Source organism: Pocillopora damicornis, chromosome 5 (assembly GCF_964200805.1).
Source record: "Pocillopora damicornis chromosome 5, jaPocDami1.2, whole genome shotgun sequence".
Classification (NCBI taxonomy): domain Eukaryota; kingdom Metazoa; phylum Cnidaria; class Anthozoa; order Scleractinia; family Pocilloporidae; genus Pocillopora; species Pocillopora damicornis.
The window spans coordinates 15,548,119-15,573,118 of NC_142674.1; the positions used below are offsets into that span (position 1 = coordinate 15,548,119).

Consider the following 25,000-nt stretch of genomic DNA (forward strand, 5'->3'; position numbering starts at 1 on the left):
TTGTATTGATACTGTTAGGAGAAATTCTGCCTTGGTCACTCATGGGAGTTAAAGGGTTAATCAGTTGTAGGGTTTGCCTGCATTGTGTCAAATTGTCAGTGTACACTTCATTCTTCTCAGATGTCCGCTGGTAAAAAATAGGTACGTAAAAAAGCCGTACATAAGAAAAAGCACACATCATTAAAAAAATCACACTGATTGATTGATTTATGATATTTAGAATGACAGAGACAGGAAAAACACATTGAGCTTTTTCCTATTCACCAGTAAGTTAATTAGATTTTGGATTCTACATTCAGACTGGGTGAGATTAAACTTATTCATATCATGCTTCATTATGGTTTGTTTACCTGGAAAGGTAATTGTTATAGCTTCACAGATGTTTTTGTTGAAATCACAATTAACATTCATAACAAAATTTCATTTAATGTGGAATGTTTCAAGAACACTTTTCCTTTCTAATTCAATACCATTTACTATTCCTGGATCACAGTTAAAGGTAGCAGGTTATTAAAAATAGATTATAACTTTTGATTCAGGTAATTATTTGAATATGTGAGTAACATTTGATGATTTCATAGCCTAAAAAGGACTGAACTCCACTGTAAGAACGAGGTAACTAATTTGGAAACTTGAACACTTGGTAAATACACCATGGCTTGCAGTTCTGATGATTACAGTTTGCTGAGGTAATTGAAAAGTTAGTCCCATGCAGGAACCTTCCACTTGACCTGTCCAGTCATGTGCTATGAGATAACTTTAGAAAATGCATTTGTGATGGCAGAACTATTGTAAATACAGTACCAGCTAAAGACAAAAATAAATGATTTCCTGTAGGCATGAACATTTGGGAGAAGGTATGGTGGTAAATGACCCTTCTTTTGCTAGGATGCATAGGGTCTGATGATTGTCATGTATATCTTTTAGCTTTCAAACTTTCAACTTTGTATCAATTGTAGCTGTTTACTATGTCTATTCTCTGTACCATAAGCCCTCAAAAGTTGAAGCAGGCAAGTCAATAACCTGACTTCCTTTGTTTGGAATTGTGTGATTGTATAATTTTTCTGTGTAAGTTACCATACTGTAACATGAATATTATTATTCAGATTGCATTAAATACACTACCTCAAGCTTTCATTAATGCATGGTGTTTCTTACCAATGGTCCTACCCAAACTGAACATTGAAATAAGGAATTGGTCACAAGATACGTGAGTATAAAAGGGTGGGAATCTGGAAAAACAAGCATCCTCCTTTAATTAGGACTGAAATTAATGGGGCCCTCTTATTTTAATTCATGTGTTTAGTTTAACCTACCTCCTCCCCTGTAATGTTCTGGGCACATAGATGAAGAGAACATTTTTTTGTATATTGATGCATAAAAGTTAAATTACCAGTAATTGACATCCACATAATCACAAAGCAAGAATGTAAGGCATTAGCTTAATTGGTTAAAAAAAATTAATGTAAGAGAGTTTTGCAGACCGTGTCTGACTTTTTATCCTGGCTCTGGATATTAAATTTTTATTTAGGTAACAAAGACACTATCAGTCTCATTCACACTCTCCACTGAGCTTGTGGAAAGATGATAACATCATTATTTCTTTAAATGAAGAAAGGAAAGCCTGCCCTCTTACTACAGATAGTTCTGTTGGGCATCATCAGTTCAAGATGATTGTTCCAGGTAGGCTAACCTTGAAAGTTAGTTGTGAAAATTTCTTGAACCTGTCATTGTACATCTTACCATTGTACATCAAAAATCCTCAGTTCCTTTGCCTTGATAGCCCAACCTCATCAAAACATTGCCAACAGGAGTGATTAGCAAATTAATGATACAGACATGTAGGCCCTCTTGTCTTCCTCTATGGTCATAGCATTTCAAACATGGTGTATGTGCCACAAGTTTTCCATTTCCCTGGCTAATTAAATTGTAATAGTGTTTATATGTTGAGGAAATGGTTGGGTTGAAATGTAATACAAAGACTTGCCAGTAGATTGGTTTATTACAGTTTTTATTCAGTGTAATGTAGGGCTGGAAAATAAACTAATAAGAGCTCCGCTTTTAGGCTTGGCTAAATCTATATATTAACCGGTACATTCATATTTATCAGGTGGCCTCAAGAAGCCTTTGATCAAACTGTCGTTGAATTTCTTGTGGATTATGAAACTTAAAACAATAAAAACTGAATTTCAAACGATGGGTCATTTAAAATATGACCTTAAAAACCTGTTGTACTTATGGATTATTTCACGTAATTGAAAAAATTTACTCTTTTCCTGCTAGACTCCCATGCGATAGCGATGATTGTATTTTCTGATGAATAATATCGTCGACTCGTTGGATTGTCAGTCTAACGCCGTATCACGACTGTTTTTATGACCCTAAATTAGCATTCCAGGTTATTGTTTTGAATATCGTGTTTGCATTTCGTGACTTTGTTGTTCCCTTGTGGTTCGACTTTTTTTTTTTTCCTTTTTTCTGCGAAATGTAAACGCTCAAGGCTCTCCCCTTAACACTGATTTCATTTTACTTTTTATAGTCCTTCGATAGGCCTCAATAAATTCTTTATCCAGAAAAAAACACTTGTTTAGATTTCCTTTCCAAAAGAACTCATACTAACTCAACAACCCACGGAAAGCGTGTTTTGTGACTATATCTTGTTATTCAAGTGACATCAGGTTTCGTGGGCACAATAACAATTTAAACATAGCTCGTCTGCCCTCGCTGCAGTCTCTTGATGGGCTCTGGAAGCAAGCCTTTCTTTAACAAAAATTCTTCCTTGAAATATTATGAAGCCACTATTTTCATAAAATCTTATTTCCTGGGAAGCTATTTAAGGAATCTACTCTTTATGTTTCTTTGAATTGTTTTGCAGTCATAATGCAAAGAGCTTTCGTGCACTTCGCGGAAAGAGATGACGCTCTTGGATTCTTGGAGGTACCTTTACTTCAGTTAATTTTACCTACAGTTTATAGAACCGAGAAAGTGTCATCAAAACACTCTATTTTCTTCATAATAAGTTGCCTGCCGATGTAAATAAACTGGAGTGAAATAGAAAGTGAGAAAGGATTTTCCAGACATGCGATATACTCGTTTCTTAGAAATCGCTAGCCGATGAGAGAGGATAGATATTATTCTAACTGGCAATCTCTTGAGTGTTTTAAAAAAAAGTCTGAATACACATATTCACAAGAGAGTGAATTTTTTTAGAATGCTGGTGGATCCACGAAAGTCATCAAGCCAACTTGGTGATCGAAATACGCAACTGAGCGCGAACATGCAACCTCGACGTTCTAGAGCGAGAAAAATGATACAAATATTGCTCATTTCCAGGGAGGCTATCAAAGGAAAACCACTGTAAATGTTTCTCTGAATTACTTGTGCAGTCATCATGCGACGAGCTATCGCATGTTTCGTGGAAAGACATGACGAATTAGGATTCTTGGAATAAAACACTCTATGCCTTCCAAAGGTACCTTTATTTCAGTTAATTTGACCAAAAATTTAAAGATCCCAGACAATGCCATATAAACAGTTTTCTTCGTAGATAATACATTTCAGACTGAATTAAAATAAGGGGGAGTGAAGTCAATAAAACGTGTGAATGATTGTTCAGACATTCTATTTTAATTAAGACTCGTTTCCAAGAAATAGCTGATCGAAAATTACTCAAATTAGCGATCTCGCGAGTGCTTTTAACAAAAGTTCTGAAGGAATATTTTAACAAGAAAGTGAAATTTTAAAATGCCAGTGGATCAACTAACACATGGAGAAAAGATATATTTAGGTGTCCTTAAACATGGATTAATCCTGTCTTAAACTCAGGTTTAATAAGTTTAAGTTGATGTTTAAGTCACTTATACCTAGATTTAAGTTGGACTTAAACCTGGCTTATACTATCTTAAGGCTAAAACTTAATGCAGGTTTAAGTGCACATTAAATGTGTCCAAAACATTCCTGTATGTTTAAGTACTGTTTAATTGAAGTAAACAGAGCTCAAACATTTCATGTTGTCAAAGTACCATTTAATGCAAATTAATCTGCTCAAAATTTGTTGCTTATTTTAGTTTTGAATCAAATTTGTGAAATCAGTGAAATATTATTGTTTTGTTGTTTCATTACTAAACTGCCACCCACCAGGTCACATATCACACTAAACAATATATGTTTCAAGTTTCTTTTATTTTAAATTCACTGGTACACATTCTTAAAGCTACTGCCTATTTGTAATTAACCCTTTAACTCCCAGGAGTGATTAAGTAACTTCTCCCTAAAATATCTTGAACTTATCCAGCAAAGAGATAATGAGAATTCTCAAACTTATCAGGTATAGGTCTTTGTCTTGATATCACACCAGATTCTCATAACTAAGTTACAGGGAAATATGTAGCAGCTAGAGAGGATAGTTACCAATCAGATCTTGGGAGTTAAAGGGTTAAAATGTCACACATACCTAGCTTATTTATGCTTGACAGGAACAAATTTTCCCCATCATAAGTCAATAAATTTAACAATACTTGGAAGAAACTATCCCTGTGATCTAGATGACAATAATTTGTTCTAACAAAACAATTACTTCAGTTTGCCATTAAATACATGATAAATAAATGAATAAAAAGTAAAAAAAGTGTTAAGTATTTTTTCAATCACGACTCTTTGTTTATCTGCCTGACAGCCCAAAGTGGGCCAGCAGGTGCAGGCCTCTCCGACATGCCACCAACACTCCTTGGCTTAGCCATTGCCCTGGCATGGGGGGTCAAATTATTTTTGTAGGTTCTGTCTAGCCTGGCTTTTGCATTTGTCAAGCTTTTTCTTTCCCATGATAGCTTCTTGGTTACATATCTTGCCAGTTTCTTTTCTTTTTCACCAGTAATGAAATCTTCTTGCTCCTCATAATCCGATTCTTTGCTACTCATATAATCAATGTAAAGGATTTCACTATAATACTGTTTTTCTTTTGGTGTCATAGAAGCTTGTAGCATCTCATAGGATGACTGACGCCTTTCCAGTTTCTAATGGAACAAAAAGCAACAATTTAGTCATTATTTAGTTAATAACCAGACCAAATTATATCTATGAAACATATAATTCATTGTCAAATAGAAATACTTTTCTAACTCAAAATGATATCCCACAAAAGATATAAAATATGAAAATAACAATCAGCAATAAATAGAACTCCCAGAAAAAAATTCATGCTACAAAACAGTACTAAATTAAAGCAAACCCATGTTATTTGGTTAACTACCAGCAAGTTTGACTTTCCTAATTAATGTGTATTTGTACACCAGTTGTAAACATACCAGTCCTACTTACAGTGTATGACAAATTTGTGCATGGCATTGTTTCATTTTTTGTTGCTGTATATTATCCCACATTGTATTGTGGTACAATGCCATGCACAAATTTGCCACAGTATTAAACAACACTTGTTGTCAAACTGAATTGAAACGTTTGATTCAGAAGCCATGCTTCAGCCACACTATCTTGAAAATTTATTCTTGAATATAGGTTTAGCATGGCAAAAGCAAGACAACTTAGCTAGTCCTTACATTTAGCAAACGCCTGCTCCTTTTGCACTTTTCTTTATGCTCTTCATTTTTCCCTTTTCTTATCCTCTGCTCTCTTTCTTTAGTTGTTTTGAAGTACCGATAAAACTGAGCTGTTGAGTTAAAAACAATAATTATTATCGCTGCATGATATCCTAAAATTACAATACAATGACAAGTCTATGAGTATATGTAACATCAGCTTATGGATATATATTAATTAAAAGAATTAATGATGGTAATATTGTGTTTTCCCTCTTAGTTTTTAAGTTTTCTGTCCAACATATTTCAGAAAATTTGTTTGATTTTGCACAAGGTAAATGTTTCTTGTTCTAACTTGCACACAACATTAAAACTTGATTCCTGTAATGTAATACCTTCCATTTGTAAGTCAGTCCATAGGCAGCTTTCTCCTCCATGCTCTTTTTTCAGTACTTCTTTCACTTTTGTAAAAATACTCTAGTTTCTCTCTGACTGTGGACTGTAATAAAAATGAGAATGTTATTTTTGTTTTAAACAATAGCCAGAGGCAGTTATAATAATATTATTATTATTATTCAGCCAAAAAAGGAAATAATAATTCAAGTAAAGCAGTTATACAAGAGGGACAATTTTCTAATCACTGCTGGTACAGTGCAGAAGCTACATGCTTTTTACACCTTCAAACTGACATTAGGATTTCTGGTTCCTGGAGGGAAAAGATTTCTCAAAACAAAAATTTGCATGTATTAATCTATCAGCAACATAATAGTTGAAATAACAGATTCTAAAAGTTTACCACCCCCTACTCCCAATTTGAATATTTTACACTGGCCCCAGACTCTAAACACTGGCCTCAAAACAGATAACTAACAGTCCCTTAGAAGAAGTTGGTCAGAGAGATATTTAGTTCTTGGTGGTAAAGTTTTAATTCTAATATCTTGCATGCCATCTCTCTTAGTGCCTTGCTATTTAAATACATCATCTTATGTATGGTAAAAAAATAACATACTCCTCATCAATGATGAAACCTTGTGTCACTTTTTTTTCTACCATCTTTTTGTAGATGAACCGAAACCGTTTCTGGAAGATAATATGGAAGAACATCATATGTCAAAAGTCAATTCAAACCACAAACTTGTTTATTTCTTTAATCAGGGTCAGCAGGGTTTTTGGGTAAACAGTACACAGTGGAATTTTAAACTGGGTAAACAGTATTTTTGCTAAATGCTTGCAAAATAGGCACAAGAATTCAGCACAAGGATGTTCCAACTTTGTGATAAGCACTAGAACCAACATCTACACATATTGTGCTTTAAGTTAACACAGAACACGCGTGATGGCGGAATGGCGGTGTCTTTGAAGACACGTTTTATGCTTCTGATACACCGCAACTGAAACTCTCAAACACAACTTAACGGTACTAAAGTTGAAAAAATTTATATCCTTAAAGTAATTAAAGAATATTTACCCTTAAGTCATTTGGAATCACAACATTTGATTCTCTGCGAGAGCTTTTAGAACGTTTGTTGCCTTTCTTCTTTGCCTGCCCTTCCAGACTCGCAAGTTGGTTCTTCAGCTTTGCATTTTCTTGCCGAAGGACTGCATTCGTATCTTCTAGTTTCTTTTGCCCTTCGAGAATCGAATCAATCCTTCTACTCATTCTTTCCATAAGAACAAGCTGTCTCTCTTGAACTGGATCGTTTGCAGCCATCATCCTATCGAGAAAGAATCCAAACACGTGCCCGCAACGAAACGAAACTCGACCGAGTGAACGAACGACAGTGAAAGATCAAATATCCCGCGATTATAGTTTTGGACATTTGATTGGCGTTCATACGGTATTTGTCATGCGCATAAGGATCTCGGCCTCACTCTGGGGACGAGACATACCGCGTCCTCGATACAAACGCGCGCTTTTCAACGTTCAGTTAGAGATGTCTGGTGACGTTTGCAGTTCAGAGCTGTTTACTTCATGCTCAGAAACCCCGGTTTCCTTGTTCAGCAAAACCAATGCTTGGGAAGTTTTAATACCCTTTGTGTGTGGGACGCAAATAACTTTGAACCTAGAGCATCAAGCTACTTTTTGCCTGTTTATAGGATACACAGTCTTTTTGCTGGAGCTTATTTAACTCTTGACAATGTAAAACTCATGGCAGTTTGCCCTATTCCACGCCGTGCCATTATTTTACCAGCCAGTTATTAACATCAATCTACATTCACATGTCGTTGTTGTTTTTAATATATTTAACAATAAATATTATTCCCCTTAGTGGTGGTGGATATTTAATGAGCTGTGAAGTATACACCAAACCAGTGAGATAAACGAATTATAAATTTATATCTCAGAACACTGCAAAAAAAAGTTTTTCACACTTCAGCTTAAGCTGGGAAGTGGATAGCACATGCATGTACTATCCTGAGTTTGAGTAGCCAATCAGAGCATGCAAAAAACACTGTCCACTGGTTTGGTATATACTAAAATTATATGGTTTTGAAGAAATGTACCTTATTTGCTCAGGTTAGTCAAATTCCCTGTGCAACCACCTTCCTTTAGTGAAACAGTTTCCAACACAAGAAATCAAGTCTCTTGTTCACAATCAACAAACACAGTTTCATTACCCAAAGAATTGAAAAAGCAATAAAATCAGTAGCTTGAAATATTGTGGCTTTACTAAATACATAATATTAATATTAATCTATGATTAATTCATTGAAGGTTGCTGGAGGCTGCTCTCGTATGGTTTCTGGTTCTGGTGAGAGATTATGTCAATAAAGTAGACTTGGTGTACACCAAAAGATTTGATGTGTTTTTAAGGTCCTTAAACACGGCATAAATATTATGATAAATTTAATGTTGTATTTAAGGCTCCTTTAACTAGACCTTAAATCTCCCCAATAGGTTTAACGTTAGATTTAAGGTGGTTTAAAGTAACCCTAAATCCTTCAAAGGATTTAAGTACGGTTAAAATGACTTAAACATAGCTTAAATCTCAATGTCGATTTAATTTGCATTTAAGAATGCTTAAACCTCGCCTAAACAAAGGTACATTTTTAAGTCATGTTTAAGTTTAGTAAACATGGCTTAAATTTGTCTTTGGGTTTAATAGTTGTTTAATTTTACTTAAATGACACTAAAATTTGGCATTTTACCCAGTGTAAAGTCCCTCTGCCAACTCTGTGAACGAATTAGGCAACCGAGCGAGTTAGGGAAACACACAACCTCATCGCTCCAGGGCGACGAACAATGTACATAAATCTGCTAAAGAAGAGTTAAGGCTCGATAGAAAAATTAGAAGCGAAGCCATCGCAAATAACTGAACACCGGAAATACTGAAAAGAAGCCAACAGCATCAGTGAAACACATATCACACAGAAAAAATTGTCTGTAAGGTCCGGTTTATTTGCTTGCGCACTGGCAGCCTCTGTTTAAATTACATGCCCATCTGTAAATGCTTTGCACCCAAACCACAATACACCATTAATAATCTGAAAATCGACTGAAAAGGTGAATTAACTTACCAAAGGAAAATGAAATTCTGAAGAAAGTGATCCTCATTTTGTATGTTGTCGAATCGATCTCCGCTCAGACTGCGATCTGTTAAGAGGGCCACTCTGTTTACGCGTCTGATTGTGTCAATTTTTTTTCTTTAGTCGTTAGTAATCGGATCCTTGTGTCACGTGCAGAGACTAGAGCGTGACATTAGTGCGATTTAGAGGCTAGAAGCCAGACATCTTCAAATGCTGAAGAAAGTCATCTTTATTTTGTATGTTGTGGAAACGATCTCCGCTCAGAATGCGATCTATTAAGAGTGCCACTCTGTTTGCACGTCTGGTTGAGTCGAGTTTTTTAGTTGTTAATAATCGGATCCTTGTGTTACGTGCAAAGAACAGAGCGTGACATTTGTGCGGTTTAGAAGCTGTTGGCCAGCCAAATCCGGTAGCGTTTAGACTCCCTTGTCAAAATCCGTTAGCAGATATGGACCCCTCTTCGCAGATTTGGACGCCCCTGCCAAACTTTCCTGTAAAGCATCGTTTGAATCATATTTGGTTACTAGTTCTATTTGCAAGCTTTTTGTCCTTAGTCAGCTATCGGTTTATGACATTCCTCGACAATTGTAAAATTTCCTTGATCAATTTTACAATTATCCAAACTGGCTCTAGTGATAACCTCCAGTCACCCCCACAACCATTCTGTCCACCCAATTATTTATTATTTAAATATTTAATATATTAGTTTATTTTCTAGCCCTTCATTGTTTCATTTTAGATAAAAAAGTTGTAACAAAACTCTTCAGCAGTGGCTGTAGAAGAGTTTCTTCAAGGGGATTTAGGCACCAGTCCGGGGGTAGGGAGGGTGGGGAAGAATTGACTAGGTCTGGAACCTTGGGACGACGTTCTGACAACGTTTTAAGTTGAAATTGCATTCTATTGACTGATAATTTTGGTTTGGGAAAATGAGCCAAAATTAAAGAATTTACGAACAGCTTGATATTCGTTGCATGAGATGTTTTCTTGTGAGTGTTCTCAGGAACGATTATATGAACAAACAAATATTTCCCCTCTTCTGTAACAACCATAAAAAGTCCTCTCATCTGGAATTAAATTTTAAACGATGACTTATCGTAATGAACGTCAGATTTGAAAATTGGGGGATAAAATTTGGGTGATGTTCTCGGATAATCCCCAGTTTTAGTTTGGGAATATTCGCTCACGTGATGTGTTTAGACCGATCGCACACTCATGTTTATTTTTTTCTCAGAGGGCAATGGTAACGAATTCTTAGCGCGGTCCGTATTTTCCTATCTCTGCTCCATGAGCAGAGAAAGACTTAGCAGAAAAAGAAGGAATAAGATAATGAATATTTTATGCGACGTTTTGGAGTGTAGTATAGCTGAGTATTTTTAGTCGTTGTTTGTATTCTTACTCGCCCTGCGGGCTCGTCAAAATACGGCACAACTCGCGTAAATACCCAGCGTTGCATGACATGTTTTTTTCTTTAATGCCATAATTAATTGGAGAATTAAAGGGATCAAATAGTGTTAGTTTTTCAACAGAAAAAAAACTGCACTGTCACTACTCCATTTATTTTTCTGACTATAAAAGATGCAATATGAGTTTTCTCAGTGTAAAATAAAAGGTTTGTGACTTTACCGAACCTTAACGTTTTAACCTTTGCGTGTCTCTTGAGAACTTAAAATCCTTCGCGCTATTGTCGTTCAAGCTTAACAAGAAACCTTCTCCGGTATATGTGTCTAAAGTAGAATTCATTCTCTTTTGGTCAAGTGTCAAGGAAACCGTTTGGGAGGTATGCATGTGTATAACTGCATACAGTATGCACTACTATGAGCAAAATATGATGAAGTGAAAGATTCGTTCGCAATTAAATTCCGGAAGACTCGTTGGAATAGTTGCAAATTGAAATAGCAAACAGTATTTTGACCGAAGTGAAGATGAAGAGAATGCACCGCTCGGTAAATACCAACCTCTTTTACGTCACGGAAGTGAATAACTGATCTAGTTTTTACCACACATGAAAAATAAAAAATTTCCACAAAAAAAAAAATAATAATAATAATGAAATAAGAAATTTCTACAAAAGTTCCGATGAAAGGCCTTAACAACCTTTAAGATCTCATCAGTAATTCTCCTTATTGTCTGCCATTTGATTCTTATGATGTTAGTTTGGAGAATTTGGTATTGGATCAACTAAAAATTCCCTAATCTCTATCTTTCTTCATTCTAATCACTTGTCTGCTTGTCACTGCGTTGACACTGTAAGGAGAAATTCTCTCTTGGTCATTTGTGGGACTTAAAGAGTTTATAGCTGCGTGGAATTTGTCGGCGAAAACAACAAAATTTTGGATCTAGCTTACATGCTTCATAAACGGAAAAAGCTTTGGTATAAACCTTAAGTAGACGATAGGTTTATAAAGGCTATACGCTTGAAGCGTTTTCTAAGTTATCACATGCGGGGCAAAATTATTGAATGCTGATTGGCTGAGACAGAAGGCAATTTTTACTTTTGTCGAAAACGTAAAAGAGCTGTACCACGCTTCCTTATCAACTCACGATTTATTCCCTTGATTCAACAATTTTGCTACTTCGCTTCGATTGACTCCCACTCACAACTCTCAGCTTATTCGAAGGAAACACACCCAACGTCCCGTTGTAAGCACGTGGAACAATGCCATATATGGGACGATAAAACACGTGATACATACAGGTTTATTTAGTTATGTATAAATAAACGAAATCCCATATAAATGTCAATCAAATTGAGAATAATTAACGTATCGTACAGTACGAGGGCACTTTTGGTAATCAAGAGGGCATGATTACTTAAAGCTGATTTTGATTGAGCTTGTTTGCTGTTTGCGGCAACGATTTATGGATTACAGTTTAACTACGATTGAAGCCATGTAAAGTTTTTAACTGAATTTTTAAAATAAATTGTTCATTGAATCACTTGGTCAGTTACGTTTGTTTTGACATTTTTGGAAGCATTGAAAGGGCGACATCGCGCAGACATCGTGCGCGAATGCAATTCCCTCAAAAATTTTGCCTTTTATGTGATAAATCAGTAATTGTTTAATTTCACAAGAATTTTCGCAATTTTTGTAATTTTTTTCGGACAAACTATTTCTAAATTGCCCTCCAGCCCATGCGACCACAAATCGAGCGGCTAAACTCTGTAGATGTTTAGATCCTGAACTGGGAAAAGTTGCCGGGAAAGTTTGCAATGACGTGACGTTTCATTGATTTTACGATTTTCAGCAAAATTTTGGCATGCAAGTGCCTTTGGCAGAAATCCAAGTGCAAACGGCCTTTAGTTAGCTACAGTGTAGTATTCCTCCCTAGGAATTGTTATTCATGAGATGGTAATAAGGTATGGAGAATCGCTCTGGCCGGGAAAGCCCAAGCCAGGCGAAGGGGTGATGGTGAGACGGATCAATCCGACCGGGGATGGGGTGGGTGGGAAAACGCTTCGATGCGCAGAACACAGCCCAGGGCCTCAAGTGAAGTGACAAGGAGTGATACAAAACAATCTATTATATCCAAAATCCCTAGGGACTAATTACCAATGCTAATTGAGTTAGCATAGTGTTATATTCCTCCCTAGGAATTGTTATTCATGAGATGGTAATAAGGTATGGAGAATCGCTCTGGCCTTCCCAAGCCTACACCCACACTCATATGAAATGAACAATCACACACCCTAAGAAAAGAGACACAAAGAACTCTTTAATCCTCTTTCCAATCCTTACTTAATACATACTATATCTAATCATTAACAATAAGCTATACTATAATAGTTCAAAACTTCAATAAAATAAATTCATGAAAAAGCTTGGGAGAATCCCACAAGATGATCCTGATGTTTGTAGTCCTGCCCCGCTTGTAAAGGGAGATCCGCTAGTTTAGCCGCCGCGCCTGCTGGATTCACTACTTGCTTAAGTTTGATATAGTGAAGCGCCGTCTTACTAGATTTCCAGCCAATGTGGTCCATGATTTCACTGAGATACAGCCGCCCCACTGCGAAACCCATGAACTGTTAAATGACTACTAGATAACTTCCCAACTAGCGCGGAAACATAAAAACTCAATCGCGCTTGAGCCGCCGAAGACTCCAAATGGCTGAAACAAACTCCGCCAGATTTTGAAATAGAGCGAAAAAGGAAATCTGGCGCAAGGTTAATACCTAACAGCTTACACAGATCAAAATACATTTCCAAACCCCGGACAGGACAAATCAAAGGATTAGATCCCCGCTTAAAGGCAAACACATTTGCGTCACCTGACCTGAGAGACTTTGTCCAAACATGATTGAACAACAAACCAGAATTATCCGAGAAACGTAAAACATCAGATACTTTTACTTGTAACAAATCAGCTGCTCTATCACCAGCAAAAAAAAAATGCCTTAAATAAAGCCTGATCGCGGGCATACATAAAAATCTGAATTGCGCGCAAAGTCAAAGAATGCAACAAAAGGGCTCTAATGAATTCAGAGATAACCAACAAATCGTTCACTAAGATAGGCTCTGCCTGGCGTGGAGTTACCCTAGTCTTTAGTTGTTCTTCTCGCACATTACTCAAATAATTCTTAACTGACCTACAAGAAGCTGGATTACCTACACCTAACAAAGACTGCCATTCTGCGCCTCGACCACTCTCTGCAAACATAGCACGCAACTTGCCAATCAGTGAATCTATAGTCCCAAATGCCAAACGTTTAGGGCACTCACAATCTAGCCCCGCATTACCTCCCCAGGTGTGACAATCCTGTCTATGAACTCGTGTCCTTCCCTTTCCATCCTTCCACACAAGGAACGCAATAACATCCGAAGGAAGCGCTGACGACAAAGACTTGGGGACTGACAAGTTTCCCAGAAAATTCATAAACTCCAATTCCAGAGCTGATTTCTGTTTAGAATAACGAGACGAACTACGTTGCTCATTCAACTCCTGTACTCGTTGGGCAATGCTGCCTTCATCAATATCCAATTTCTTTATTGGTCCTTGGATTGTAGCACGTCTAACATAACCACATTTCTGACAGAAATTGAAATCCTCATCGTTCGGATGTGAGCATCGTGGGCACGCAACGCAGGGAGTGAATAACTTCGGAACTCTAGGCAATGTCTGTAGGGAACAAAAACGAAACAAACAATGAGCCCGACTCTACACCTAGAACCGAGATACGCGAAACGCCCACATAGAAAAGGGACAAGGTGTTGGACTATAACCCGACTTTGATGGGAATAGCAGAACACTCAAGTCACCCTGTGTACCAAGACAAATTTTCCCAGAACACCTTGCGTTCAATTGAACCCACCAATAGCGATGAGGAACAAACTCTGGAACCACAATAGTGAACGGGGGCTGTTAAAGTTTTCTTTGTCTGCGGGGATCAAAGTTTTTTTCTTTGCTTGCGAGGCCGTGAAAGTTTCTTTGTCTGCACTGTCATTTAAAAATTTTTTGTTTGTGCTTCTGGGGTCGAAAATAGTTTCGGTATTTTGTTTTTTGGAATGAAATGCCTTATGTTCACCTTCGGTTGTGGTAGTGTGATGCTGGCGCGCAAGAATAAATTTTTTCTCCTTTAGCCTTTTTTGTTTTTGTGGCTTGAATTTTACTTTGTAGCCCCTCGTTTAAGAAATTGCTTGCTGATGTAGAAAGTTCTGTTGCCGTGCTTTCCTTCGTTGGAGTGTGATGCCTGAGCATCAGTCGCCGTTCATTTCCTTGTGCAAGCTTACGTGTGGTAGCTTTAAGTTGTACGGTATGTAAAAAAAAAAAAAAAAAAACGAAAGACTGCTCTGCCGTTGTGTATTTTTAAAACATTTTTTGGCCAGTGAGGCAAGGAGCGTTCATCGTTATCAGAGGATATGATCGTTTAATCTAACTTAATGTAACGTAATATTTCATAACTTGTAATCTAATCGGTGTTGTTCTTTTTCAGCCTGTATTATACTGTGCTTGATCAGTTATGAGATTGAGTAATGAAAAGAAAGGAAATGAATGGATCAGTGATTTTTTATCTTGCCTTTTGAATTCTGTTATATAGGAGGAGGGTGATCTTGCTCGTGTCTTAGAGAGACTTAAGAAGTTGGAAGATTCCCAAAAGAAATCTGTTGAATCAGTGTTGGAGGGTTTACAGCACCTAATACGTTCTCCGTTGTTCCAGAAGGACCAGGCAATTGATTACCTAGTGAATCTGAAGATTGTGGCCAAGGAAACAAAACACGCGAAAGCTGGATTTTATTCTGCAGTGCTAACAGCAATGCAAAATAAGATGTGGGCCTCAAACATGCAATTTAAGCGCTATCTTGAAGCCCTCTTAGGAGATAAGGAGGATGAAGTGGTACTCAAGCGGATTGCTGCCGTAGATAAAGCGTTGCGAGTGCCTGGAGTTGGTGCAAATCGTTTCATGCCAAGGGGGAGAGGCAGGGATAGATCACAAGTCCAGTATTTTCAGTGTGGCCTATATGGGCATTATCAGAGGTTCTGTTCCTCGCGTCCACAGCCAGGTCCTCAGTCTAAGAGGCCTCGCCCTTATAATCAAGGAGTTGAGGCACCTCAAAAACAATGAATGTATTGACAGGATTAAGGTGTTTTCCCAATGTTTTTGATCAGCTTCCAGTATTTATGGCGTGTGTTTCTCGGCATTAAAGGCTCCCTTTTCATTGTGTCAATCGGTGTCTGTTGTTGTTTCAATTTTAATTCACTCTTGTAAGTTCTGGATCGGGGTAGAGTAGCTCCTGCTGGTTCATCACATATGGTGACCACCAGACGACCTGTTTTCAGGCGAATTGAGGCTGCTCCCTCCTGATCGGGAACCCCAGGTCTTCCCATAGGTGATCTCTCTTTTTGCCCTCTTTTCCTTAGATTTTGGGTGATACTAAGCGTGAAGCTGCTGTGGATAACTTTTACGTTCTTACGAAATTTCAACTACAGACAACGGCAATTAAACCAAGAAACGAGACCCTATGGGTGGATATGACTGGGGTTCCCGTTCAGGGGGGTGCGGCTGTGTGTTGGGAAAGTGTTATCTCATCTGGTAAGGTTCCGGATCTGGGGACTTTACATTTAAGGGATCCGGTTTCCTTTGTGGCAGGTGGTCTTCACCGTAATTCAGCCGCCTGGGAGCTGGTACTTGAGGGTCATCCGTTGAGGAACTGTATTCTAGATTGCATTAGAAATAAAGTCGACATCTTAAGTTTTTCAAGACCTTTTTCGGGAGTTTTCAAGAGAGCTAAATATTCGTCTACTGTTCCACCTAAGAAGATTTTCCCGAATCATGTAAACTATAAAAATTTTACGGAATTTATATCCAAGGAGATTCGGAATCGTGTTTTAACCGGCGCTGTTAGAGTCTGGGGGGTAGTGGGTGTCGATGATCCCCCCATCTTGTGTTGCCACTCACGGTTGAACCTACGAAGCCTCGACTTTGTATTGACGCGAGGTTTCTAAACCTTTGGATGAAAGATATGCCGTTTTCCCTGGATAAACTGAGTGAAGTGGCTAGGTATGTTTACCACGGATCGTTCATGACCAAGTGCGACGACAAGTCCGGGTATGATCACGTGATGTTGACAGAGTCCTCGCAATCATACTTTGGGTTTAGTTTTGGTGGCCTGTGGTTTGTTTGTACGACTCTTCCGTTCGGATGGAAAATCTCCTCTTATGTTTATCATACCATTGGTCTGGCCGCCACAGGTTTCTTGAAAGCTCAAGGGATTCCTTGTTCTCTCTATATAGACGATCGCTTAAATGGAGAGCTTTTGCGACCGACTGGGTCTTGGTCCATATTACCAGCGGACAGATCTTTGCAGTTCAGGTTGCTGGCAGCTACAGGTGCCATATTCGTTGTCCTTTCTGTGTTGGTTGATCTCGGTTATACCATTGGTATCAAGAAGTCGGTTCTTGTACCGGTCACATCCCTGGGGTATTTGGGTCTGATCGTGGATTCCGTTCGACAATCGTTTTTGGTGCCGCGCCGTAAGATTGAGTCCTGGGCCTTAATTAGGGAGAAAATTCTTGCCTGCAAGAAAACTGTTTGGATCAAAACTTTACAACGATTTCAGGGGAAATGCATATCTTTCTCTTTGGCTGTTCCAGCCGCGAAATTGTTCATTAGAGAAATGAGTAGAGCGATCGCTTCTGGCTTGGATGATGGGCAAGTGTCTATGACCGACGCTTTGAGGGAGGAAATTTCGCATTGGCGTTACCTTGACGACTGGAAGGACACTCTTCCGTGGAGAGACGAGAAGCATGTGTGTATTGCGATTTCTACCGATGCGTCCGGTTATGGGTGGGGTTGTGCAGTTCATTCACCTTCGGATGATCAGATTTTTCGAGATTATCGGAGTCAAGAGGAACTGTGTCTCGATATTTCTACAAAGGAAATGTTAGCTTTGTTTTATGCTATTAAAGCTCTTCCTGACGGAATTAAGGATTGCCGAATTGATGCTTCTATTGACAGTATGGCAGTATTAGGTGCGTGGCAGGGGTCTGGCAGTAGGAGATCCCCCCAGTTAACGTCAGCTACAAAACGACTTTATTTTGCTCTATCTTCTCGTAATGTTCAGTTGAACTTATCCTATGTTCCATCTAAGGAAAATGTGGCCGACTTTCCGTCTAGGACAATGTCACGTGTGGATTCCAAATTGTCAATGTCAGCTTTTGAGAGGGTCGATAAAGAGTTTGGTGGAGTTGAAGGTCATTCATTTGACTTGATGTCTTTGGACTCAAATGTAACGAAGAACAAAGATGGGTTTTCCTTGCCGCATTTTACTCCTTTTCCAAGCCCAGACTCCAACGGTGTGAATGTCTTATGTCAAGACTTGCGGGTTTTTCCGTCCATGTCCAATCTTTATGTCTTCCCGCCATTTTCTTTGATTGGTCCACTGTTGAAGTTTCTCTTGAGTTTTAAGATCCGCAGACAAAGCAACTTTCGCGGCTACGAAGACAAAGAAAATTTCTCGGCCTCCTAAGCAAAGGAAACTTCCACGGCCCCGCAGGCAAATAAATCCAAACGGCCTCTCAGGCAAAAGAAAAAAAAAACTTCCTACACGGCCCCACAGGGGACGAAAACTTTCTGCACAGCCCCGCAGGCAAAGAAACTTTCACGGCCACGCAGACAAAGAAAACTTTCACGGCCCCGCAGGCAAAGAAAACTTTCACGGCCCTGCAGGCAAAGAAAACTTTCACGGCCCTGCAGGCAAAGAAAACAAACAGAACAAGAAAAATACTAGAAGCGTGGCATTCCAAGTTAACTCCCAATGCGGACAACAATTCCTGTCCTTTGCCCGGACAATACAACATTCTCTTTAACAAACATTCTTAGTTATCAGCATTTTTAATTTTTACTTTGTACTTCACACCTAGTATTTTTTACCTTTTTTATCATTTTACCCGTTGAAGGCTGTAGCGAAAACAGCCGAAAGCTCGTATTTTTAAAAGTTTTAGCCAGAGATCGTTTTTTAAATTTCATAAGATGTTTTATCCTGGCTGCGGCCTCTCTATCTTTTCACAAAAAAAAGATGATTCAATAATTAACTGTACGCATTTAACCATTATTTCAGAAAACGTTTTACCGCTTAACTAGCTCTGTTGTCCGTCTCTGGACAATAGTTGTGTTACTTCTAAGGCGAATCGTTGTTGAGTTGCTAAGCTGTAAATTTTAGCTTTCCCATTCAGCGGGGGTAGCTTTCACGTTTGACGGTTAAATATAACGCCTTACTATGGGTATCATAGCTGTTGGATTCGTGTTTTTTGGTGCGATCACTTGCGCTGGATAAATATTATGGAAAATTCTGGAGAAGACAAAGGATAAAGGAAAGGAAAACAAAATGGACCTGTAAAGCACAAGAAAAACTCTAGATCGGATCTGTCCTCTGTCACAGAAAACACGAAACAGTTGTACGAAAAAAGTTCACTTGCACACAGAAATACAATTCTCACTAAAAGATCTTTAATCAAATTAAAGAAGCCTTTAACAAAAGTTGCCAAATTTAACTCAAGTAATCCCAAAACACACCCTCTGATATTTGTTTGGCAAGAAGCCCGTCGATAAATGATGATTTCTTATTTGAAAAAGATGAAAGATAACGAAACATGAAAGCAAACATTTTACTCAAACCAGGAGTTCGTTACTTCTAAAACTTAACTTTTACAATTGTTGCTAACTCAGATTCTAAAATGAACTGCACTTCTGTGATCATGTTAAAAATTCTACTTCACTGTTGTTGCTGTTGTTGTTGCCTTTTTTTTGTATTTTGTTTAAACTAAACCCATAAGACTAGAAACTCTTCTGTAAATCAAGATAAACAAGATGCTTAAGTCTTTTAAGCTTTAAAGAGGAACAAAAACAGAAAGATAGTAGACATCAGCGTCTGGAATACGCTGGGCTTGGTTCCAGCGGCTGCATTGTCATCATCCACCACGCCATAGCACTGATCATTTTTGGTCGCCCCAGGGTCCCGATTGTCCGCGCAGAAAGGATTGTAGACACCATAAGACGTGAAGTCCAACCATTTTTTGGTTTCGGCTGTGTAGTTGCAGGCAGAATCGATCAGGTCCTTTAAACACTTCTTTGTTTCAGCATATCCTCTGATAAATAAATTGTTCAGGAAGATTACTTGAAAAAGTGAAAGCTCTCTAAAGAGTAAAGTGGTGGCATACTGTTTTGCGCGCTGGCTTCTTTAAAGAGCGGAAAATGTCCAGCCCTCGGTTGGTCATTGTAAGTTGTCATTGCAATATACTGAATTCTCACCCTTATCCCACCCACTCAGGAATACGAAAGAATACAGGTGAACTGTCAGAGAAATCGAAGGAAATTCGACGGGAGAAGGGAGGAAAGAAATAAGTGTTTACCATGACGGACTCGAATCTTAATTGGATGAAAAGCAATAGAATCCAATTATGACAATCAAGGGATTGGAAGAGAGGAAGAACGGGACTATATTGAAGATAACGTTGTTATGCGACATTTAACTTGTGTAAAAAAGCTGTGTATTTACCCAATTTGAAAGGTATTCTGTCTTTTGCCTGGTTGGTGTGAAGTCGGGTTCAACATTAATCGCATATGTTTCAAGCAAGGATAGCAAACAAAAACTGGCACTGGGTTACATTAACCCCATCCCCCTTCACCCCCTCTCCCCCCTCCTTCCCCTTTCCCCTTCACTTCATTTCACTTCACTTCCAATCAAAGATATAAAGGCAGATTTATTCAACTTACGAGCAAAGAGCAGGATCTGATTTGTCCTTGATATATTTTCGTTGAAAGGATCGAATGCAATTTTGTACACCATTGTTATATGATTCGGAGCAAATGGTACTGCCTGGTGGCATAGTGGGGGATTCCACATAATAACCGTCACAAAGTTGAACTTTCTCCACGCTGGCTTTAGCTATCACTTCGATTTGGCTTTCGCTCAATAGGTCTTTCATACAAAACTTCGCCACGTCGACAATACAATTATGAAATTTGCTGGCCTCCGCTCTGTAGGGATAAGACAAAAAATATCATGGCCAAGAGTCGAGCGGCGAGGGTATGATGTATTTTTTGCGGCGCGGAAAAGTGTCTTCAATTCCAAAGAAAAGGAAAGAAATAAAGTAAGTAAGATAGAAAGAAAGAAAGAAAGAAAGAAAGAGAGAAAGAAAGAGCCAAAGAAAGGGAGAAATAAAGAGAGAAAGAAAGAAAGAAAAAAGAGAGACAAAAATATAGAAAGAAAGAAAGAGAGAAAGAAAGAGAGAAAGAAAAAAAAAGAGAAAGAAAGAATAAAGAAAGGAAGAAGAAAGAAAGAGAGAAAAAAAGAGAGAAAGAAAGAAAGAAAGAAAGAGAGAAAGAAAGAGAGAAAGAAAGAAGAAAGAAAGAAATAAAGAAATAAAGAAAGAAAGAAAGAAGAAAGAGAGACAAAAAGATAGAAAGAAAGAAAGAAAGAGAGAAAGAAAGAGAGAAAGAAAAAAAAGAGAAAGAAAGAATAAAGAAAGGAAGAAGAAAGAAAGAAAGAGAGAAAGAAAGAAGAAAGAAAGAAAGAAGAAAGAAAGAAAGGAAGAAGAAAGAAAGAAAGAAAGAAAGAAGGAAGAAAGAAAGAAAGAAAGAAAGAGAGAAAGAAAGAAAGAAAGTGAGAAAGAAAGAAAGAAAGAGAGAAAGAGAGAAAGAAGAAAGAAAGAAAGAAAGAAGAAAGAAAGAAAGAAAGAGAGAAAGGAAGAAAATCAGAGAGAGAAAGAAAGAAAGAAAGAAAGAAAGAGAGAAAGAAAGAAAGAAGAAAGAAAGAAAGAAAGAAGAAAGAAAGAAAGAAAGAAGAAAGAAAGAAAGAAAGAGAGAAAGGAAGAAAATCAGAGAGAGAAAGAAAGAAAGAGAGAAAGAAAGAAAATAAGAAAGAAAGAAAGAAAGAAAGAGAGAAAGGAAGAAAATCAGAGAGAGAAAGAAAGAAAGAAAGAAAGAAAGAGAGAAAGAAAGAAGGAAGAAAGAAAGAAAGAAAGAAGAGAGAAAGAAAGAAAGAGAGAAAGGAAGAAAATCAGAGAGAGAAAGAAAGAAAGAGAGAAAGAAAGAAAATAAGAAAGAAAGAAAGAAAGAAAGAGAGAAAGGAAGAAAATCAGAGAGAGAAAGAAAGAGAGAAAGAAAGCAAGAAGAGAGAAAGAAAGAAAGAAGAAAGAAAGAAAGAAAGAAGAAAGAAAGAGAGAAAGAAAGAAAGAAAGAGAGAAAGGAAGAAAATCAGAGAGAGAAAGAAAGAAAGAAAGAAAGAAAGAGAGAAAGAAAGAAAGAAGAAAGAAAGAAAGAAAGAAGAAAGAAAGAAAGAAAGAGAGAAAGGAAGAAAATCAGAGAGAGAAAGAAAGAAAGAGAGAAAGAAAGAAAATAAGAAAGAAAGAAAGAAAGAAAGAAAGAAAGAGAGAAAGGAAGAAAATCAGAGAGAGAAAGAAAGAAAGAAAGAAAGAAAGAGAGAAAGAAAGAAAGAAGAAAGAAAGAAAGAAAGAAGAGAGAAAGAAAGAAAGAGAGAAAGGAAGAAAATCAGAGAGAGAAAGAAAGAAAGAGAGAAAGAAAGAAAATAAGAAAGAAAGAAAGAAAGAAAGAGAGAAAGGAAGAAAATCAGAGAGAGAAAGAAAGAGAGAAAGAAAGCAAGAAGAGAGAAAGAAAGAAAGAAGAAAGAAAGAAAGAAAGAAGAAAGAAAGAGAGAAAGAAAGAAAGAAAGAAAGAAGAAAGAAAGAAAGAAAGAAAGAAGAAAGAAAGAAAGAAGAAAGAGAGAAAGAGAGAAAGAAAGAAAGAAAGAATGAAAGAAAAACAGATAGGTAAAAAAAAGGAGAACTTAAAAAAGACAAAATCTCACAAAAAGAAATCAGAATGGCTGAGGATAGAGAAGAGTTAAGCGAACGGATATAATAAACTACAGAAATAAATCAGACCTGGAAAAAATGCTACTCCTAGCACTACTCCCACAGATTTGTTGCAAAAGCTGTTTGGTATTCGGCATGCTAACATCTTTAGGAAAAGCCGCTCTTTAAACCCACTTACCTACAATCTGCGTTTGGGTCTTTCTGAAATGCTTTATGAAAAGAAGTCTTGCATTTACGATTTCTGCAGAAGTTCTCCTTAAAAGTACAGGAGCCCACTTTCACGTCAGTAAAGGTGGCAACGTTTCCGACGAGAAAAACTGTATAATATTAAATACAAAACAAAAAAAAAGGGAATAAAAATTAAAAAGACATAACCAGTTAAACTTCTTATTAACCAGAATGATGTTAATCAGCAAACAGCGAAGCCGAAACAGCTATGCCGGTTGAGATTTTCCCATAACAGCCGACCAGGCGAGTCCTTGAATATATCATTTACGGAAATATATTTTTTTATCAGAAATAGGAAGAAATACATGATATTTGAACATCAGAGGGCTTTTCCGTGTTTACATAGCCTCAGCTAATTGGAGTTGGGGAGCCGTGAGACGCTCAAGAAAGTCATGAAAACCCTCGACTGCGTTTTGGGTTCCCATAACTTTCTCGAATTCTCCCACCCCCCTATAACTAGACTTGACCAGGATTCAAAATGAATCCTGTTGAAAAGTCTTTCAGCGGTTTCCTAATTTCCATCTCCACGCAACATTTGTAGATCGAATAAGCTTCGCACCAATTGGTCAAATTTTTCTAGAGAGCGTCTGTATGTGGTTTCATACAAGTATACTAACTGTCACGTATGTTCTTGTTGTCCTTTCTTTGTTCGCCTTTCATTTACCTGCCTTGTTATCTTTGTACTTTACTGTTGCTTAAGTTAGTTCTTCTCGTATTTCATACACCGCTGGCTAAGCAATTGAGTCTGGAAAACCTACTGGTACGTTTGCTAGACGCCCGTAAGTCGCAATAATTGAGCTGGTCATAGAAAGCATTGCCACTATGTAAACTCCATGAAGTGATCTTTTAAATGTGGTATTGGAGATTTCAAAAACAGTTTTATGATTTGCCGTTAAAAGCGAAAAACGAACTTCTTCAGGGTAAGAAACCCGCGCTATAGATTTCATCACGCCTAGATCATTATGTACTTGACCTCACAGCCAGAAGTTGCGTAGCATCATGTTGAAAATTCTGAAAAATGTACGCTTTGACAAACTCTTCTATTAAAAAAAAAAAACTCTCTGACATTTCATTATTTAAATATAACATTTAGCGGGCCTTGGATTCGTCAAATTTTCACTAAGCCTCACGCGAACTCCGAAACTTCAATTTTCCCTTTAAGCCATAATTCGCATCACTTTAGTGAATCTTAGTGTCGTTTAACTCGAAAGCTTATTCTGTGGCTTTAAAGACTTTGATATCAATTTTTTTTATTTTTACGCAGAGTAGTCTGTAGCATTGTTCCCCTTCATTTTGAGCTCCAAAAGAGCTAATTCGATCGGAAAAAACGGAAAATCCGACTTGAAATCGTTTACAGTCGGCCGCGGGGATGCACTATTCCTGGCATTCCTCAGCGACTTATGTGCTAGCCCAACGGGAACGAAGATCGGTTGGAACATTGTTGAATGCAAGCGAAAATTCCCCTATTCGGAGAGCGGTTTTTTTTTTCAATTATTTACTCATGAGACTGATTGTTTACAGAGTGATTCTATTGTTTACTTACGCGCTCGACTTTTTCAACGACTGTAATGTCCAATGCTTTCAAAAGCAGTAAACACAAAAAATTCACGCGTCACACAGGCACACGCTTGTCGTATTTAAAGGAGAAGTCTTCAAATCTCTGTACCTAAGAACAAAGGTTCAGGGAGATCTTAAGTTTCAAGGTTATTGAAGAGGCAAATCACGCCTTAGGCTGGTTTACAATTTCACGAATCACGCGTTTTTGCATCGTTTCTTTTAAGTGCTACGGAGACGCTTTTAAAGTCATTTATCAACCGGTCATCTATAGGGTACGTTTGAATGTTGAAACCCTATGCATGAGGTAGCACCAAGGAGCCTTTGGTTACCTACCCTTCCCCTAACCCAGCATTAACCTTAACTTGTCGTCAATTGACTATTGTTGAGTTAGGGGAGGGGTAGAGGGGCAGTTGTCCAGTTACTGATATTGATCCCAGTTGTCAAGATACCGAAATTGATCTGACTTTCGAATAAAAGTTGTCTTGGACTCTCATCTGCTCATTTATGTTAAGGGTACTTCATGCACTTTTGAAAGGAGATGGCAAAGTCTCACGTTACTGTGCATCTGCTTTTCAGCGGAGCTGTTTGCATTCGTATCGGAGTTTCGAAAATTCCAGCAGAGTCGATCATGGAGTCCTTAAAGACCTGTGGCATTTACTCATCGGCGACCTCTTGAGGTCTTTGGTATAAACTCGTCGAGGCTCTTTGTTTTTTGATGGAATAACGCGATTGATTACTTTCTAGAGTGAACTAGGATTGTTCTTGTTTTGTTGAACTTCAAGAAAAGTATAATTCCGCCCTGTTTCTTTCAGTATTTCTTTGATGGTATCCCTGGATTCTTTATATTT

At 37.8% G+C, this 25,000-nt stretch overlaps 3 protein-coding genes across 5 annotated transcripts in view; 1 reads left to right on the top strand and 2 right to left on the bottom strand.

The window, feature by feature from the left end:
* Window positions 1–4,166: 4,166 nt before the first annotated feature.
* On the bottom strand, window positions 4,167–8,688 carry LOC149045594 (uncharacterized). 2 transcript variants are annotated; one of them, XM_089207875.1, is made up of 5 exons: window positions 7,000–7,296; window positions 6,541–6,611; window positions 5,927–6,030; window positions 5,553–5,662; window positions 4,167–5,012 (listed from the first exon to the last, which is right to left on the bottom strand). In XM_089207875.1, the coding sequence occupies exons 3-5, from the start codon at window positions 5,931–5,933 to the stop codon at window positions 4,647–4,649; spliced, it is 483 nt and encodes a 160-aa protein (XP_089064001.1). In that variant the 5' UTR covers window positions 5,934–6,030; window positions 6,541–6,611; window positions 7,000–7,296; the 3' UTR covers window positions 4,167–4,646. The 2 variants fall into 2 exon arrangements, with proteins under 2 accessions (XP_089064001.1, XP_089064000.1); XM_089207874.1 differs by having other exon boundaries at window positions 6,541–8,688.
* Window positions 8,689–16,516: 7,828 nt separating this feature from the next.
* Window positions 16,517–18,022, top strand: LOC149045595 (uncharacterized). The gene has a single exon (XM_089205925.1). It carries the CDS (start codon window positions 16,517–16,519, stop codon window positions 18,020–18,022), a length of 1,506 nt encoding a protein of 501 aa, XP_089062051.1.
* A 961-nt stretch (window positions 18,023–18,983) lies between these two features.
* LOC149045596 (uncharacterized) overlaps window positions 18,984–25,000 on the bottom strand; it is a 42,298-nt gene continuing 36,281 nt past the window's right edge. For both annotated transcript variants that reach the window (XM_089207879.1, XM_089207878.1), the window contains exons 2-4: window positions 22,546–22,684; window positions 20,269–20,532; window positions 18,984–19,640 (exon numbers count right to left, since the gene is read on the bottom strand). In XM_089207879.1, coding sequence (XP_089064005.1) covers window positions 19,376–19,640; window positions 20,269–20,532; window positions 22,546–22,684 — 668 coding nt within the window. In that variant the 3' untranslated portion in view covers window positions 18,984–19,375. The remainder of the gene's footprint in view (window positions 19,641–20,268; window positions 20,533–22,545; window positions 22,685–25,000) is intronic.

Bases quoted from the DNA above. Each gene is read 5' to 3' on its own strand.
- LOC149045595 (XM_089205925.1), top strand. From the start codon at position 16,517: ATGCCGTTTTCCCTGGATAAACTGAGTGAAGTGGCTAGGTATGTTTAC.
- LOC149045594 (XM_089207874.1), bottom strand. The intron at 5,013-5,552 runs GTAAGGACTAGC...TTGTTCCATTAG, and splicing joins GGAGCAGGCGTTTGCTAAAT to AAACTGGAAAGGCGTCAGTC.